This window comes from Ambystoma mexicanum, chromosome 2q (genome assembly GCF_040938575.1).
Source record: "Ambystoma mexicanum isolate Mex_15411 chromosome 2q, UKY_AmexF1_1, whole genome shotgun sequence".
Lineage (NCBI taxonomy): Eukaryota > Metazoa > Chordata > Amphibia > Caudata > Ambystomatidae > Ambystoma > Ambystoma mexicanum.
The window spans coordinates 1,482,811,627-1,482,826,925 of record NC_090924.1 but is presented as its reverse complement, the minus strand read 5'-3'; the positions used below and the strand labels follow the sequence as shown (position 1 = coordinate 1,482,826,925).

Genomic DNA, 15,299 nt, shown 5'->3' with positions numbered 1-15,299 from the left:
AAGCTGTCTGTCATACCATATTAATTCCATAGAAACAGCATGCTTCTACCTACGTGTATACATTTCAACTTTTCCATTTACTGTACTGGAGATATTCTAAGAAAGCAAGGCATATCATGCCAACATTCCTTCTCGTACAAGACAGAAGGACTCTGCAGAAACAGAAAACATTTGTCATATTATCTCTTCCCAAGGCTGTTTTGTAGGCTAAAGGATAGCTGACAGTCTGCCAACAGTGTCTGCCAAAAGACACTGGGCCTCATTACGAGTATGGAGGTAGCCATGCCGCTCTTAATGGCATGGCTACCCCCATACCGGGTACCGGGTCCGGGTACCAGGAATGAGGAATTACCAGGCCATTCCGACCTTGGAGGGCCCGGTAATTCCCTTTCCTGGGACCCAGACCCGATACATCCCCATTCGAGCCCCCATAGGGCTCAATGGGAATGGGGAGGATGCTAACAACGGGGCCGTTAATGACGGGCCCGTTGTTAGCATCCTGGTCTGCTAGCGGGTCCCGCTAAGGACGCCTGGTTTTACCAGACGTCCTTTGCGGGACCCGCGAGCAGACCTCATAATGAGGCGGTAGACAGTTAACGGCGCCGGCAGCTCTACCGGTGCCGTTAACCCTCTACTGCCTTCCTCGTAATGAGGCCCACTCTCTTCTAAATAACATCTATTCACTCTTCAGCTGTGTTCAGCATTTTCACATTGGCACACAAACATATATAGTGCTTCGAAACTAGGATTTGTGCTATACATAATAAAAAGTATATCTTATATCTTTCTGCATAGATTTTCTGCATGGCTCTCAGCAAATGTTGATCCATGATAGCTCAGAACAAACTATATTGCTAAACAGATTTTACATTAATCCATGAATGGATTAGCTCATGAGTCAGCATGTTCAGTTGGATCTGGTTTGCCAAACTCTAACTCGCAAGAGGTATCTCTCGCATTGAAACACTTTTGTATAGGTGCGCTATAAATAAAATATCATATCACATCATATCTAACTCACTTGAAGGTTGTCATAAAAAATCCCTTTATCTGGACTCATCAGAGGTTAGATCTTCTGGAACATTATGGGTGCTGAATTGTAGCGCAAAAGGTGGTGTGTTATCATTAAAAGGATGATCTTCCTCATAGAGGGCTGATAAAGTATTTTTTAGGTAAAGTTTTGAAAAATTTTTCCTGTACCACCATTGGCAATTTTGAAGTAATCATCGACAATAATATCGAAGTTGGGATCGCCTTAGTCGGTGTCAACTTCGATAACGGCATCGACGACTCCAGCACCGACAGAGTCAGCTGAGGCGTCAACGTAGTTGACTTCTTGTGCTTCTGCGACGGAACCCTCGATGGGCTAGGTTCCTGACTAGTAGAAGCCCTCAGGGATTTCTCGTGGGATCGAGAACTTTCTTGATGCAGCACCGGCTTAAGGCTCTGTTTTGTCTCCGATTCCCTTTGTCATCTTTTTGCAGATCGACTGGGGCATGGGCTTTCTGCTTGTCCTTTGAGGGGGTCGAGCCTGCATTCTCGAAAATCTTAAGCATTGCAGTATGAAACGCATCCCACTTTTTACGGGAGTCCGATTTCGTTGGACACCTGATTACCTCAGCCGAGGAATCACTGGAGATTGAAGGTAACCTATGACGCCACTTTTTGGCCCTCTTCGAAGGCGACGAAGAATGGTGTGATCGACTTCTTGATCGATACCGTTTGGAATTTTTAGGTCTAGAGGAATCCCTCGACTCACTGGCCTTTTTTTAACTCTTCAAAGAGTTCAACTCTTCAAGTCTCAAGGAGACTTCAAAGGTAACCTCCCCACTGCCAATGTACCTTTAGGCTCCCTGAGAGCCTTTTCGGTCATCCCCTAACAGGAGCCACAGTTGAAGGTACGATGCCCAGAACCAAGGCACCACAGACATCCGCAATGGGGGTCGGTGATCGACATCTTCGTCCACTGTCTTGGCACTTCTTGAAGCCCGATTTAGACGTCAATGGTGCCGACCAAAGAAGACATTTTCGAAACAAAAATAACTAGTGATTTCACAGAAGAACCAAAGCGTGCCGTAATTCTCTTTAAGCGTTAGCTCGGAAAAACGGAACTGAAGCCAACGGGCGATGCGTTCCCTACTTATACTGATGATGATGTCGGCAGTCGAACAGAGGCCCGCGAGGGACATTGACTCGTTGAGAAGGCACACAGCGCCCCCTGTAAAAAAATGTATTCTGAAGCAGCTGAGGCTGGAGAGATAATTATCATAAGATGAGGAATACGTGGGAGGAAACAATCCATTTGAAGTTTCCTTTCAACTGTGACAGTCATACCTCCCCTCACACAGAAACCATGTCTACAATGACCAGGCAGAATTCAAATTTATGACATTTGGATAGTAGGATGAAGCCCATTAACACATTCAAGAAAAGACCTTCATGAACTAGGTGTTCAGAAGGCAAAGTCTTTACCACTGTTTCCACATAAGCCAGGCACACCAAACTGGTACTGCAATAGCTTTGTCAACAATAGGAAAATACAGTGCCAACCAGTCTCCATTGATTACAGCAATCATGTCACCTCTACTGGAAAGTGCTTCTGAATGGGCCAATCTGGAACGATAAGGAAGACGTGATCAGGTCACAACCAGGCGGCCATCTGGGTTGTGCTACAATGTCTTAGGGGGGTTTCTTGCTATGGTGCTAGATCCTGCCGCACATCCAGCATAGAAATAATAGAAAGAAGCACGGGAGCTTCTATGGCCGGAGTTCGTATTGAATTGTAAACTAATGACTTTCTAGTAAACACCACTGTTCCAGGCAATAGTCAGTGCAGAAGGCAGGTGTAAAGCTTCCAGTAAAACAGCAACATAAAGCCCATTACATGATGCATTACTCAGATGACATCATGTAACAATACTGTTTCCCAGTATGGCAAAGTCATGGGTGATGCCATTGGCATAGCGGGAATCATTGTAAATGGCTGTGTATTCAGTCTTCACCCACAAACATATTCACAAGTAGGAGTAACTAGTTCAGCAACTAAATTAGAATGGACATTAGGGAGCTGACAGGGTCCTAGAACTTAAAATCATGTAAAAACACCACTGTAATCTTCCACAGAGAATATTGCAAACAAGACTGTGACAATGAGACAGTCATGCGGTGTTAAGAGAAATAAAAATGGGTCTTTATTCAGACTTTCAAAAAAATGATGGAAATAAAGATAAGCTTCAAATCAGAATTATTTTCTGAAAGGTCCTTCTCTGTGCTTATGCTGGGTTTCTTCTCTGTTCCTTGCAGGGAATGGGGTAAGGACTTCTGGCAAGACTTCTCCTCCTAGTCCTCATACGCCCACCAGCCTTCAGTAGCTCCTGATGTTCTGTCTGGTTCAATCTGCAACAAAACCAAGAATGAACACCCTCTTGCGTTCCAGTGTTGTCTTTATATAGGCAGAAATTAACAGGCCAATCAGTGTTCACTTCCTCCTCCAGTCTATATAAGCTTCCCCAAGCTCCTCACCTTTTTCCCTTGATGCATTGCAACTTGTCTTCGTCCTCGACCTCCACCAGCCTCCTGTCCCAGTCACCTATGATCAGGTAAGTGCTTAATTCCTCCCTGCAAGGGATAGTGTGGGTCTCTGGGAATCTCGTGTTTTTGGGCTGTATTGTTATTATGTCAGAACGCTGTTTTCCATACTCCGCGGCACTCACGTGGTTCACAACTGCAGAGCACCCGCGCCCCCCCATGCGGCGGCAGCCCCGCCTCTTACTTCTCGCGGTCCCTTGACTGCTGCCAAAGTCGAACGTCGGCGGCTCTGCTAATTTGCAGTAGAGCGACGTTTCGATTCGCGTGTGCCCACCCGGAGGTTCCATGTCCATGTCTTCCTGACTACTGCCAAAGTCGAACGTCGGTGTCTCTGCTAATTCGCAGGAGTGCGGCGTTCCGACTCTCGCGTGCCCGCCTTGGAGCTCCACATTATGTTTTCCAATCCGGGTTTCTCCTGTATTAAATATTTCCGGCCCCCACCATTCCCCAACCATGTGGGTCTCTGGGTCTCGGGAAACTACGGTTTCTTGGGCCCCTCTATGGTATAACTGTCCATCTGGGTATAACTGTCCATCTTGACTGTTACAAAGACCTATCAACAAACAAATTAATCTTGAGTTAAGAGGTTCTCAGTTATCTGCAATCATGTGGCACCCAATCAGAAGGTGCTGGGAGCAGAGATCCATAATTCAAAACAGAGCATCAAACTTAAGTGAGTTTAGCAACAGAAATTAAGAAGTTCTCATACTTTGTCAGTTAAGAGTTAGGAATGTGTCTTCCTTTCAAAAGCAACTCTAAAACAGCATGAGGCAGCTCTACAGTAACTAGGTGTCTCCCAACTAAGGATACTGCTTTTCCACTAAAGGTCCAATTGCCATCACAGCTCTTAGACAAGGAGGTAAGCAACGTAATAGGCAATCAAGTGGTGATTGTCACTGTGCGTTTGAGTCAACACTCCTATAGCAAAACCTCCACGTTCCTCACAATGCAAAGTAAAAGATTTCTGATAATTCAGTATATCTAACGCCAGAGGCATTAACAGTTCTTGCTTGAATGTTATAAATGTGTGGAAGAGGTTCTGGTGTTGAATTGAGAGTGATGTTCTGTTGGAGGTATACAATCCAGGAACAGTCCATTATCCTCTGGCAGATGTAAACAGCCATACCAAGGAATAGTTGTATGTGCTTTCGAGTTTGGGGTTCATGTACCTGCATAATCACATTAATTCAATCTTGAGACGGTATACAAATGTGTTGTATTTGTTGTAGCACTCAGACGTCTATGCTCTAAATACAGATTGTAGATGTTCTTTTTCCTGCTGTTTTAACACTTGTTCTTTGCCCCTTTTTGTTTATCGTGAGTTTGTTCTTGTTTCAGCGCTGCTATGCCTGAGGGCCGTGTTCTAGCACTTTAGAAATAAATGTAAATAAAATAAAAAAAACAGTTATATTAATGGATTTAAAACAACAATTAACAACGAATAACATTTATAACGAATAAAAAAGAAAAACAAACGTTGGCATTTTTGGTTAAAAATGTATGGGGATGGGTAAGGGATTAAAACGTGTGGGCTGGGTGTAGGGGTGGGGTAATAAATCTAGGGAAACAGGGTGCTTAGGGGATGAAACCCCAAATTGAAAATAAAATGCAACTTTATTTTCGTTATTTTAAATTTGTTATAAAAGTATTCGTTATTGTTTGAAAATGGACTTGGATCTGGCTGATAAATGAAGCTTTCAGCCTTACAAGACAGCAGCTGTCAGTAAATCAAGATAATCTTGTTTGCAAGCTTCTATTGAAGGGGGACACCAATAAAAGATCAACTACATACTGAATCAAAATGGAATCCCTTAGAATAACAGTGAATCAAGAACTTGCTTTCTTTCAAATTTTAGAAAAGTGAATCAGACTTTCCAAATACCCATGTGGCAAATAAGTACATTGATACTACAGCGGGGTATCAGTAACATTAAATAAATATTGACTGGCAGGGTGTGTAGGCATAGTTAAGAATGGAGAACACAGATCTACTACTGTAAAATATGTTGCAGTCCCTGGAATGCAAGACACAAGGGCTGCAGGATTGGGAACAATAGGTAAGTGAGCAGAGCCACGCATTGACAGCAGAGAGGTTTTGAAGAAATTGATACATTTTCCCAGGCAAAATGAGAGCATTGCAAGGACTACTGGTGGGTGCAATAATTACTTGTTTTAGCAATAACTAAATGCTTGGTTGGGTTCCCTCTTCCGCTTCTTTTGAGATGGGTACTATAGGGAACATGGAAGATGTTTGGTTGGGTTCCGAGAAATGCATACAGGTTCTGCCGTCAATATTTGTCTAGTCTCATTCGCATGCATGAACCCTAATTGTTGAGGAACTCGGTCAACAATTCCTGTTGCAAAAAGGCAGTGCTGTTCCACAGCGCCTCTTTTGGATTTGAAGACTCTTGTAACACAGCCACAAACCCCAGTTCACTGTGTACTGGAACATCTAATAAATACCATCAGTGGAACAAGAGAAAGTGTAACTGAATTTACACAACAGTTCTTGTCCTAATGAATTTACTGGTGCAAAAGGACTCAACAGCGAACTTGGTGTTCAGAAAGTGGCAGTCATGCATCATGTAAGCGGATGGGGCATCAGTCCATCTCCAATCTCCACTGCAATTGCCACCTTATCTGAACAGGGGATATGTGGACATTTCAGAGACTCTCAAAGTTGAGTGAGAAGCTCCACTATCAAGCAGATGAGAAACACTCTTCCCACTAACATCACAATCGACTTCAGGAGTGGGAGGGTGAAGTAGAATCAGTGGTGCAAGAATATTACTGGACCCCTGGATGTCCTACTGTGTACTGAGGTAGCGGGCAGTGGAGGTAATGGAAGCGACGGCAAGATAAAAAGGAGAAAGCAGCTTTGATCAAGGTGTCTGCAGAGCTGCTCGATTCGGGCAGAAGGAGTCAAATGTGCAAACGCTTTACAATAATTACACTCATTGTTGTATACATTGAGCACCCATCTATCTTAACTCCTTATTCTCCTACATTGACCAGGATTTCTCTCCCTCCTCCATCTGCCCCTTCCACTGCCCATGGAGTTTGGTCCTGCTCTGTGTCCCGCCCTTCCTTGTAAAGGTTGGAGCTACTGGATTTGTAACACCATTAATCTAGCCACAGTAGTCTCCGTCTTTCTGCCTTTTCAGGAAAATGCTGCACAGCTAGCAATCACTTGGTCATATTCTATCCTTCCTAGCCAACGAGGGCATCCAGGGGTCGCGTACTTGCTTGACTCCTTATGCAGCCTTGGGCTGCAGCTCCATTGAGTTGGTGGAAACTGCAGCTTGTTATGGAGTCTGCACTGGGGAGCCCTGAAACCGGATCAAAACATTGCATAACTCTCTTGAGGTAATCTGCCAGCCTCTCCCTCTTACTTGTTTACATACATCTAAAATAGTATGGAGTAGCCCGTCAGTGAATTATTTCATAGTCTGTCTAGAAGGTTCTTGTTATGGCTAATTACATCTTTGGATGAATCAAGTGAATGTGTTAGGAGGAATGGCGGCTCTTAGCAGGTTGAGAACAACACAGGTAGGAATGTAACAAGGTATTATAACCAGCAATTCCTACTGCAATTTTACAGGATATTCACACATTTTAGGAAATCGCTACACAATGTTAAATACATCTGTGGAGAGCCAAGGTGCATGCACAGTTACTATTGTATTACTTGCCCCAGGAGGCTGCCTTCGAGGGTATAGTGCAGCATGAACTTGAGGAGGTGTGTTAAGGAGCCCCTCATAAGTTGTGGATGCGCTTGGTGCAGATGAAGGGAATGAAAGATTACAGATTGGCTGAAAGTGATAGTGATGTACAGCCTCCTAGAGATCCCATTGAAGTGCATTGATTATATTCCAGCAAGTCATTACCTGAAGAATCTGTTGAGACGAGTGTTTGCTACGCAAGCTTATGCGAACATTTCTCATGTGTGCAACAACCAACACTGCATTGCCCTTGAGTCTTACCTTCTGTTGGAAACCTGTGGATAGTTTTGGGAGAAAATAAAACACTTGGGTGCCACCCTACCTCCGTCACTTCCTCCTACCCGCCCTACCTTCCACAGCATGTGGGTGTCAATCATGATCCCCATTTCACTGTCACACCATCTAAGCAGGCAGCTTCCCAGATCATATAATGTTGGACCAAACACGTGCAAAAGCATGCACGCACACACACACACACACACACACACACACACACACACCCCAGACCCCCCCAGACCCCCCTCTTGATCATTCATTCTAGTTTTAAAATACAAAATCTAACCATTTAGTGCTGGACACTTACATATTCTACTATTTTCCCCACACACTTTCCTTCTAGTTGGACAAATACTCTCACCCCAGAGTTCTCTGATCTTCCATCTCCAACTCTCTGCTTGTGAAGCGCTTCTCTAAGCAGCAGGCGGGTGGCCAATCTCTTTCCTCGGCTGGCTCCCTTCTCTGGAACAGCCGCCCCCTTCCTCTCTGTCTTGAGCCAGATCTCCTCAAATTCTGTTAGCTCCTCAAGACTTTCATCTTCTCCTCCTCCTTCCCCCTTCCTTCCCCCTCTCCCTCCCATGCTAACCCCCAGTGCTGTGATTGGAAGCCTGGGCCCTTATGTGTCCTCCTGGGTCCTGGCCTTCTGTCCAATTGCCTGCAGCATCCGCCCTTCCCCTACACTAGCCTTTGGGCACCCACTTGCCTGTGTTGTCTCACAGGCATGCACTTATTGTACTAGCAGGTGAGTGTCTGATACCTACTGGTCACTGCCTGGCACTTACGAGTTGCCCTGCAACAAGCTCTCTGGCACTGCCCCCTCTGTGGGACCTCTAGCACTTACCCACGCTCCGAATGGTCACACGGCCTAGAAGGACTGCCTCTGTCTTTTGCTCATCTTTGTTATTTGATTCCATTGTCTTGTTATGTTCATTTAGTTCCCCCACCCCTTTGCCCGGTGGGTGCTTTGTAACACAATTTCTTGATGTATAAGCACCTTACAAATGCACAATAAACAAAAAGAATATGTTGGATGTCACACTCCGACCATATTATTTTGGACTACACTTTGAGACTACACGATATGAAGTATCAGAGCTGTACTCTGCGATATGTGGATGACCTTTAATAACTGCATCAAGCACAAAGATATAACCAGACCACGTCATTATGTATTTTATTGAACTTGTAGAACACGATTGCACAGTCCGATCTTCAAGGACTGGATGATGTGTGCTAGTGAATAGATTTGATAACAAGCTGGTCACATTCTGACCATCTGTAGCTGAGCCAACCTAGAAACCTCCATAGCTGGTCCACTTTAACATATTGCAGCCCATAAGCACCCGACACATCTGAAAGGCTCTTCAGGGTCCCTCTCTTAAGCTGCTCCTAGTCTCCCACAGAAGAAGAACTCTTAAGGAGTACAGAATGAGACAGCTCTCTGATCTTCCAGAGCTACACACCCTTGTGACCTTACGAAAGTGGACCAGACTCTCAGCCTCCAGAGCTATACCACTTTTTCCTTTCCAACCTTCCAGGCTGAAATGGTCCTCTGGTCATCCAGACCGTCGGTCAACATGCAGTTCTTCTCTGACATTGCAGATGTGGATTCTCTAGCCTAGAAGACACTAACCGGGCCCTAGAGCGCGCCCTTCATTTGCCGTACAGCACTGGTTCCCCATCTGACATGTTATTCTGTCACTGAACGGAAGCACAGACTCTTTATCTTGCAGGACCATAGACCTAGAAACGTTCTGAAATAAGCTGGTGTCTGACGTGTGGTTGATGGGCCATTATCTAGCCTTTCAGTGTTGGCCCACTTTGTCCACTATTGTCCCCCACATAATGTTTTAATGGGATGCAACGGAGAGGGGATACAACCTTCTACTTTGTATCCACTTCCGGACCTTCATGCCAATATCAGCCAACTCCCTGGACTATTATTAACCCATGAACTCACCCATTGTTGGCTACCTCTAGAACCATCCTGTATCAGATCATCATCTGACATTCAGATACGTTATCCAAGCCTCTACTCTCCAGTGTGTGTCCTCTCACTGGCCTTTTAGTGGTGGCCCACCCACTGTTGCGGAGTAACATCTGGAGAAATCATCCTTGCTACCAGTGTCGCACACGCTCCTAACTTTAAGAGTTGACCGCTGTCACTTGCATGTGCTAGTTGGCCGCAGACATGCACCTTCTTGGATCGCAAACTAATCTCCCTATGGTAGAGTGTCATATGTTGCTGAATTCTTGACATGGATGTGCATTTTCATGCATACCATAACAATACTGCCAGGCACAGCGGCCATCAGATAATGAGATCCTGCCAACCTCGAAACTCTGCTTTCTCAATGCTCGTGTAATGCCTTCAAGACGATGCATCGCTCTGGCCCATATGTGCACTTTGTGGGCCTATACCTATCCGATGCTGCCATTCATTTCCCATTCACTGGACTAATTCGTTCACAGACCAAGGAGGACATTTTCATGGTCATCTCCCAGCTGATCTCTCGGCTACTGCATGTGTGAACCTTCCAGTCAGATCCATCCCTCCAACCTTCCATCTTCTATCGACATGTAGCTGTTATCACCACTGAAGCGTTTCACCAGATGTTAAGTGTAGTGTTACTGGTACAAGGATCAAGAGTAAATGCGGTTTGAACTACACGCGGAAATGAGCTTATAGGAAAACTTGTAAAGCACATGAAATAAATTCACTTATTTTCCAGTCAACATTTTTCAAAGCAAACAGTGGGCTGGCTTAACACTGGACGCAAACTGAACAGTCATGAGCAAGAGTGGAGGTCGGAGAAAGGATCGGATACTTTTGCAGTAAGACACGCTTGCACTTCCCGATCTTGAGGGCTCAATACATGGATTCATTTCCAATGTGCTGCCATTGGCAGGCCGAGATGTGCAGCAAACTTGCCGCACCAGACATGCTAAAGTGCTGTGCATTTCACATGGGGGAGGCGGACTTGGGGTTCTCGAGCTTGCAATGGTAGAATGGCCCACAGGAGGGCCTATTGATGTCAACCATTAACCTTCTCATCCCCATGTGCAGCTTCCGGTGTCGGGTGAGGCCAGACTTCAAGTTGAAGCCTTTGTCACACTCGGGGCACCTGTGAGCACGCTCGGCTGCGTGGACTTTCTCATGCCTTACAAGATCCGACCTCTGTGGAAAGTTCTTCTCACACTGCTGGCACTGAAAGGGTCTCTCCCCAGTGTGAGTTTTCTGATGCCGAATTAGGTCTGAGTTCTGCAGAAAGCCTTTCTCACACTGACTGCACTGATAAGGCTTCTCCCCTGTGTGGGATCTCTGATGAATCTTTAAGCACTGTAAGTTATTGAAGCGTTTTTCACACAGGTTGCAATGGTAGGGCTTCTCACCGGTGTGGATCCGTTTATGGCGGACAAGGTCTGAAGCCTTCCGGTAGCTTTGCATGCATTCATTGCACTTATAGGGTCTCTCTCCAGTGTGCAGCCTCTGGTGGGTGATGAGGTGAGATTTCATGGTGAAGGTTTTCCCACAGTTGTCACACGCATGTGGCCGCTCCCCAGTGTGCAGCCTCTGGTGGGTGATGAGATGGGACTTCATGGTGAACGTCTTCTCGCACTCAGCACATGCGTATGGTTTCTCGCCTGTATGCGTCCGCATGTGCTGGGTAAGATTTGAGCTGTGGCTGAAGCTTTTCTTGCACATCTTACACCTGAAGGGCTTCTCCCCCGTATGCGTTCTGTGATGGTCTTTGAAGTTGGAGAAGTGGCTGAAGCATTTCATGCAGGTGTTGCACTGGAAAGGGTTTGCATTATCCACTTTACTGAAGCCCTGCTCTTGCGGGCTTGGTCCAATTTGGTTATCAGCATTTTTAAGAAACTTGTTCTGTCTTCTCGTCTCACAATCATCCTCCTTCGATTGTACAGATGTGGTTTCTATCAGAAACAAGAAGGCTCACTTTTATATTTATAAATGCTAATTTAAAAATAACACAAATGCAAGTGTAATCAACTACGATTATAGCAAAAGGCAACATACACTTGTCATGGTGGAAGATACCAGCAGTTTTCTAAAACACCCTACATCCCTTCCCTCTATCCTACATATTCAATTCTTTAGGAATGTCTGTGGGTTGGGGACTGGGCACTCACACAGACATTCCTATCTGAGACCCGGGTTCCCCTTCCAGCCCGCCCTCCTCTAAATCTCTGGAAGGTTCCACCCTTCAGGGAGTGGACGCATTATCCCTGGAAATAAGAAGCCGGACCATCCTGTGAGAGACAGACGATACAGTCATTTCATTCTCACATGCCATTGTTGAGGCTGTCTAAATGAGTGCATATGGTTCATGGTTCCACATAATTTAATGTTGGGGTAAGTGTTGTAAAAGATGAAATGGGCACTGAGCCCAGTGTGCATTACATACTTTGTGATTCAAGCATATAGACCTTTCATCACAGGCAGATTTGACAAATATAATGATCTGTGATTATTCTTATGTTCCCAAAATGCTCTCTGCTTGTATGCAAATCAGCCATGAACCATCATTCGTGCTGTTTGTTACCTTCTTCTTTATTATAAGGGTATTTTGAAAAAGAGTGTTCCAGATTGTCAGCTAAAATGGATTTCCCAAATCAGCACCGGTGGGACGATTTTTAGAGGCCCCCTTATTATGGTGAACAGGGAAGACAATGAGAGGTTAGCCAGAACCCAATCAAGGACCCTCATTATAGATTTTCCGGTATCCCACCCGTAATTTGGGTGGGATTTCGGGAAATGGACCTACCGTTACCGGTGCCTGATATTTCAGTAATTCCGGGATATTGGAGGTGCCAGCAACAGCAGTCACTCCCCATTCCATGGAGTACAAAAAGGACTCCAACAGGGGAACTGCAGGTATTTCCGGACCCGATAATACTGGTGCCGGACACACCTGCTAGTGGGGTGCCTGATTTACCTCCAGCTCTTGGCTGGAGGTAAGTCAGTTAACCCACACCAGCAAACTTGTAGTTTCCTGGTGCAGGACAAGTGGCGGTCACGGAATTACAGCCCCACTTTTACCACCACTGCTAAACATAAAATGATGGCCAAGGTCTGTGTGATGCTGGAAATGCATCGGAGGGACAGGGCCTCCGTAACCTTGTTCTTTACTGCTTTTTATCGTGTGTTCTGTCGTGTTTTCCGTGTAGGAGTTCATGTGGGACTCCTGGCGGTGCAGCTCTCTCTCTTTTGGTTTGGTGAACGGACCCGTGGGATACCCTTATGGCACCCATGGGTGGGGGTACAACCCTGTGCCCCTAGTGTATGTTTTTGGGAACCTGTGGTTGGCCCACAGAGCAGGGTATGGGCTGGTGGCAACTCCATGCTGAAATCGACATTTTGGGATACCCCGGCCCTGCCATTGGGATCAGCTGATTCCTGATGGAAAACAAGATGGCCCCGGTGGCCTCTTTGTTATGTTATGTTATGTTACCTGAACTTGTAGAGCGCACGGTCGCCCGGGGGCATCATGGCGCTGGTGAGGAGGCTATCAAACAAGAGGAACAGTAATAGTCAGAGAGTTAGAATAGAGTAGTTTTGAGGGCTTTCCTGAAAGCCAAGTGGTTGGAGATAGACTTGAGTGGCAGTGGGAGGGTGTTCCACAGCCTTGCCGCAGCAATGGAAAAGGCTCTGCCACCGAGTCTTTCCCGGTTATATTTAGGAACCACCAAAAGATTGGTGTTCAGGGAACGAAGGTTGCGTTCTGGGATATACCGAACAAATTTGGTCTGAAGAAACTCAGCACCTAGGCCTTGGATAGCTCGATGGACAATACACAGTGACTTGAACTTGACTCGCTGGGCCACTGGGAGCCAGTGGAGTTGGCGAAGCACTGGCGAGATATGAGCTCCATAGGGAGAGCCTGTGGCCAGTCTAGCTGCCAGGTTCTGCATACGTTGAAGGCGTTGGAGAAGGCCCGTCGGCTGAGCGAGGTATAAGGAGTTGCAATAGTCCAGCCGTGAGAGGACTAATGCAGCTACCACAGGGGGGCGCATAGCCTCTGGGATCATAGGGAGGACCTTCTTAAGTACCCTAATCTGGTGATGGGCGGATTGACAGACCGTAGAGACCTGATTAGTCATGGACAGGGAGGTAGAAAGAATGACTCCTAAATTCTTTACTTTGCCCACTGGACAAGGCAGAGGGCCCAGTGAAGTAGGCCAAAAAGCAGGGGTCCATAGTGACGGGCAGGGAGGACAACCCACCAACATCACTTCAGTTTTATCGCCGTTAAGCTTGAGCCAGTTTTGGTCCATCCAGACACCAACTGATGTCAAACAGTCATGAAGAGAAGCTGAGACCTTGATATGATCCTGATCCCTTCCCCCTGACTGGCTGTTGGATGGAAGTGCCATATATGGTGTTGTTGTAAAGGCCCGGCCAGACTAGCTGGAGCCTTCCCGGTGATGTATGTTGTGGGTACCTCCTGTGGGTGGGACCTGGGTGAATAGAGTGTGTGACGAATATGCATTCTGTGTTGTGGGTGTCTAGTATCTGGTGGTTGACACAATGACTGAGACAACCCTGCCCGAAACCGGTATGAATGCAGCTTGGAGTGTTGAATGGCTCGGTACTTGTCCCAATACACATAACCTGTTGTGAGTATCTGGAGAGAAGTGAATGGCCTGAATACCTCGTGTGCCTGATTGGCTGCCTGTCTGCATGAATGCCCGTAGTCGTGATTGGATGCTTGAGTGCGACCTAGCGGAATGAATGGGAGATCAACAGTATATCTGGGGATCTCTCATTGATAGGAATCATGTTCAGAAGCTGAAGTCCACTACGACGAGTAACTGGAGTAACTGACGCTTGACCTTGAAGCCCTGCTGGACGAGAAGAATTGCTGTTGCTCTCCTTCACAATCTAAAAGCTGTTGTGCCTCCAAGGACTGACCCAGAGAGGACCTGGTAAGGCGCCCTCTTCCCGAGCTACGAGGGACCATCGTGCACAGCTGATCTTTGCCAACGCTCCCTGGTAGACAGACCTTCGACAGGCTGCCGACCCGATACGGGGACTGCTGCGGAACTCCAAGGAGAAGCACTCGGACTGTTGTCCGCCACTCTCGACGACCGCCGTCGCCGACCGGAGCCGCCGTGCTCCCGTTTGCCTAAGAACTTCAATTGATCATTGGACGCTCTCGCCTGCATCGTCATCCGCTTGTCTCCCACTGGAGAAGGCCCGAGCGTCGACGCGCCGAGGAGCATCCACCGGTGGGTTTCCCGCCACCTAAGGACCACAGAGACACCGACGACTCGACGCCCTTGCTGGGTCACAGTTCTTCATCATCTCTTTGCGGTCCAGAACTATCGTCACCGAGGTGCCCCGCACGCCTCTTCCTTGCAGGACATCAACGCTCTGTCGTCGACAAGCACCGCTAGGAACAAAGCTGCCACTTCCATGCCGTAGTTCACTCTGTTCACCGTCGGATGTTCGACGACCCGTGACTCCTGCCTTAAAGGGAGGGCCCTCAAGAAGGGCCGTCGATTCCCCGACACCGAACGCCAAGTTCCCCGACACCTCTTGATGATCCGTGGCTCCCGCCTGAAAGGGAGGCACTCAAGAAGGATCGGTCGACGCATCGTCGGAGAACTCTACTCCACCAGGTACATTGGGGAGGTAAAACCTTAATAGGAAGAAGTGAGACTATTGAACATATGGACTGGGCTTGTGCG

General features: G+C 46.8%; 1 protein-coding gene across 1 annotated transcript in view; it reads right to left on the bottom strand.

Annotated features, from left to right (window-relative positions):
- Positions 1-8,735: 8,735 nt before the first annotated feature.
- Positions 8,736-15,299, bottom strand: part of LOC138570303 (zinc finger protein 354C-like) — a 471,916-nt gene continuing 465,352 nt past the window's right edge. Inside the window, exon 10 of the mRNA XM_069649079.1 lies at positions 8,736-11,522. Coding sequence (XP_069505180.1) covers positions 10,549-11,522 — 974 coding nt within the window. The 3' untranslated portion in view covers positions 8,736-10,548. The remainder of the gene's footprint in view (positions 11,523-15,299) is intronic.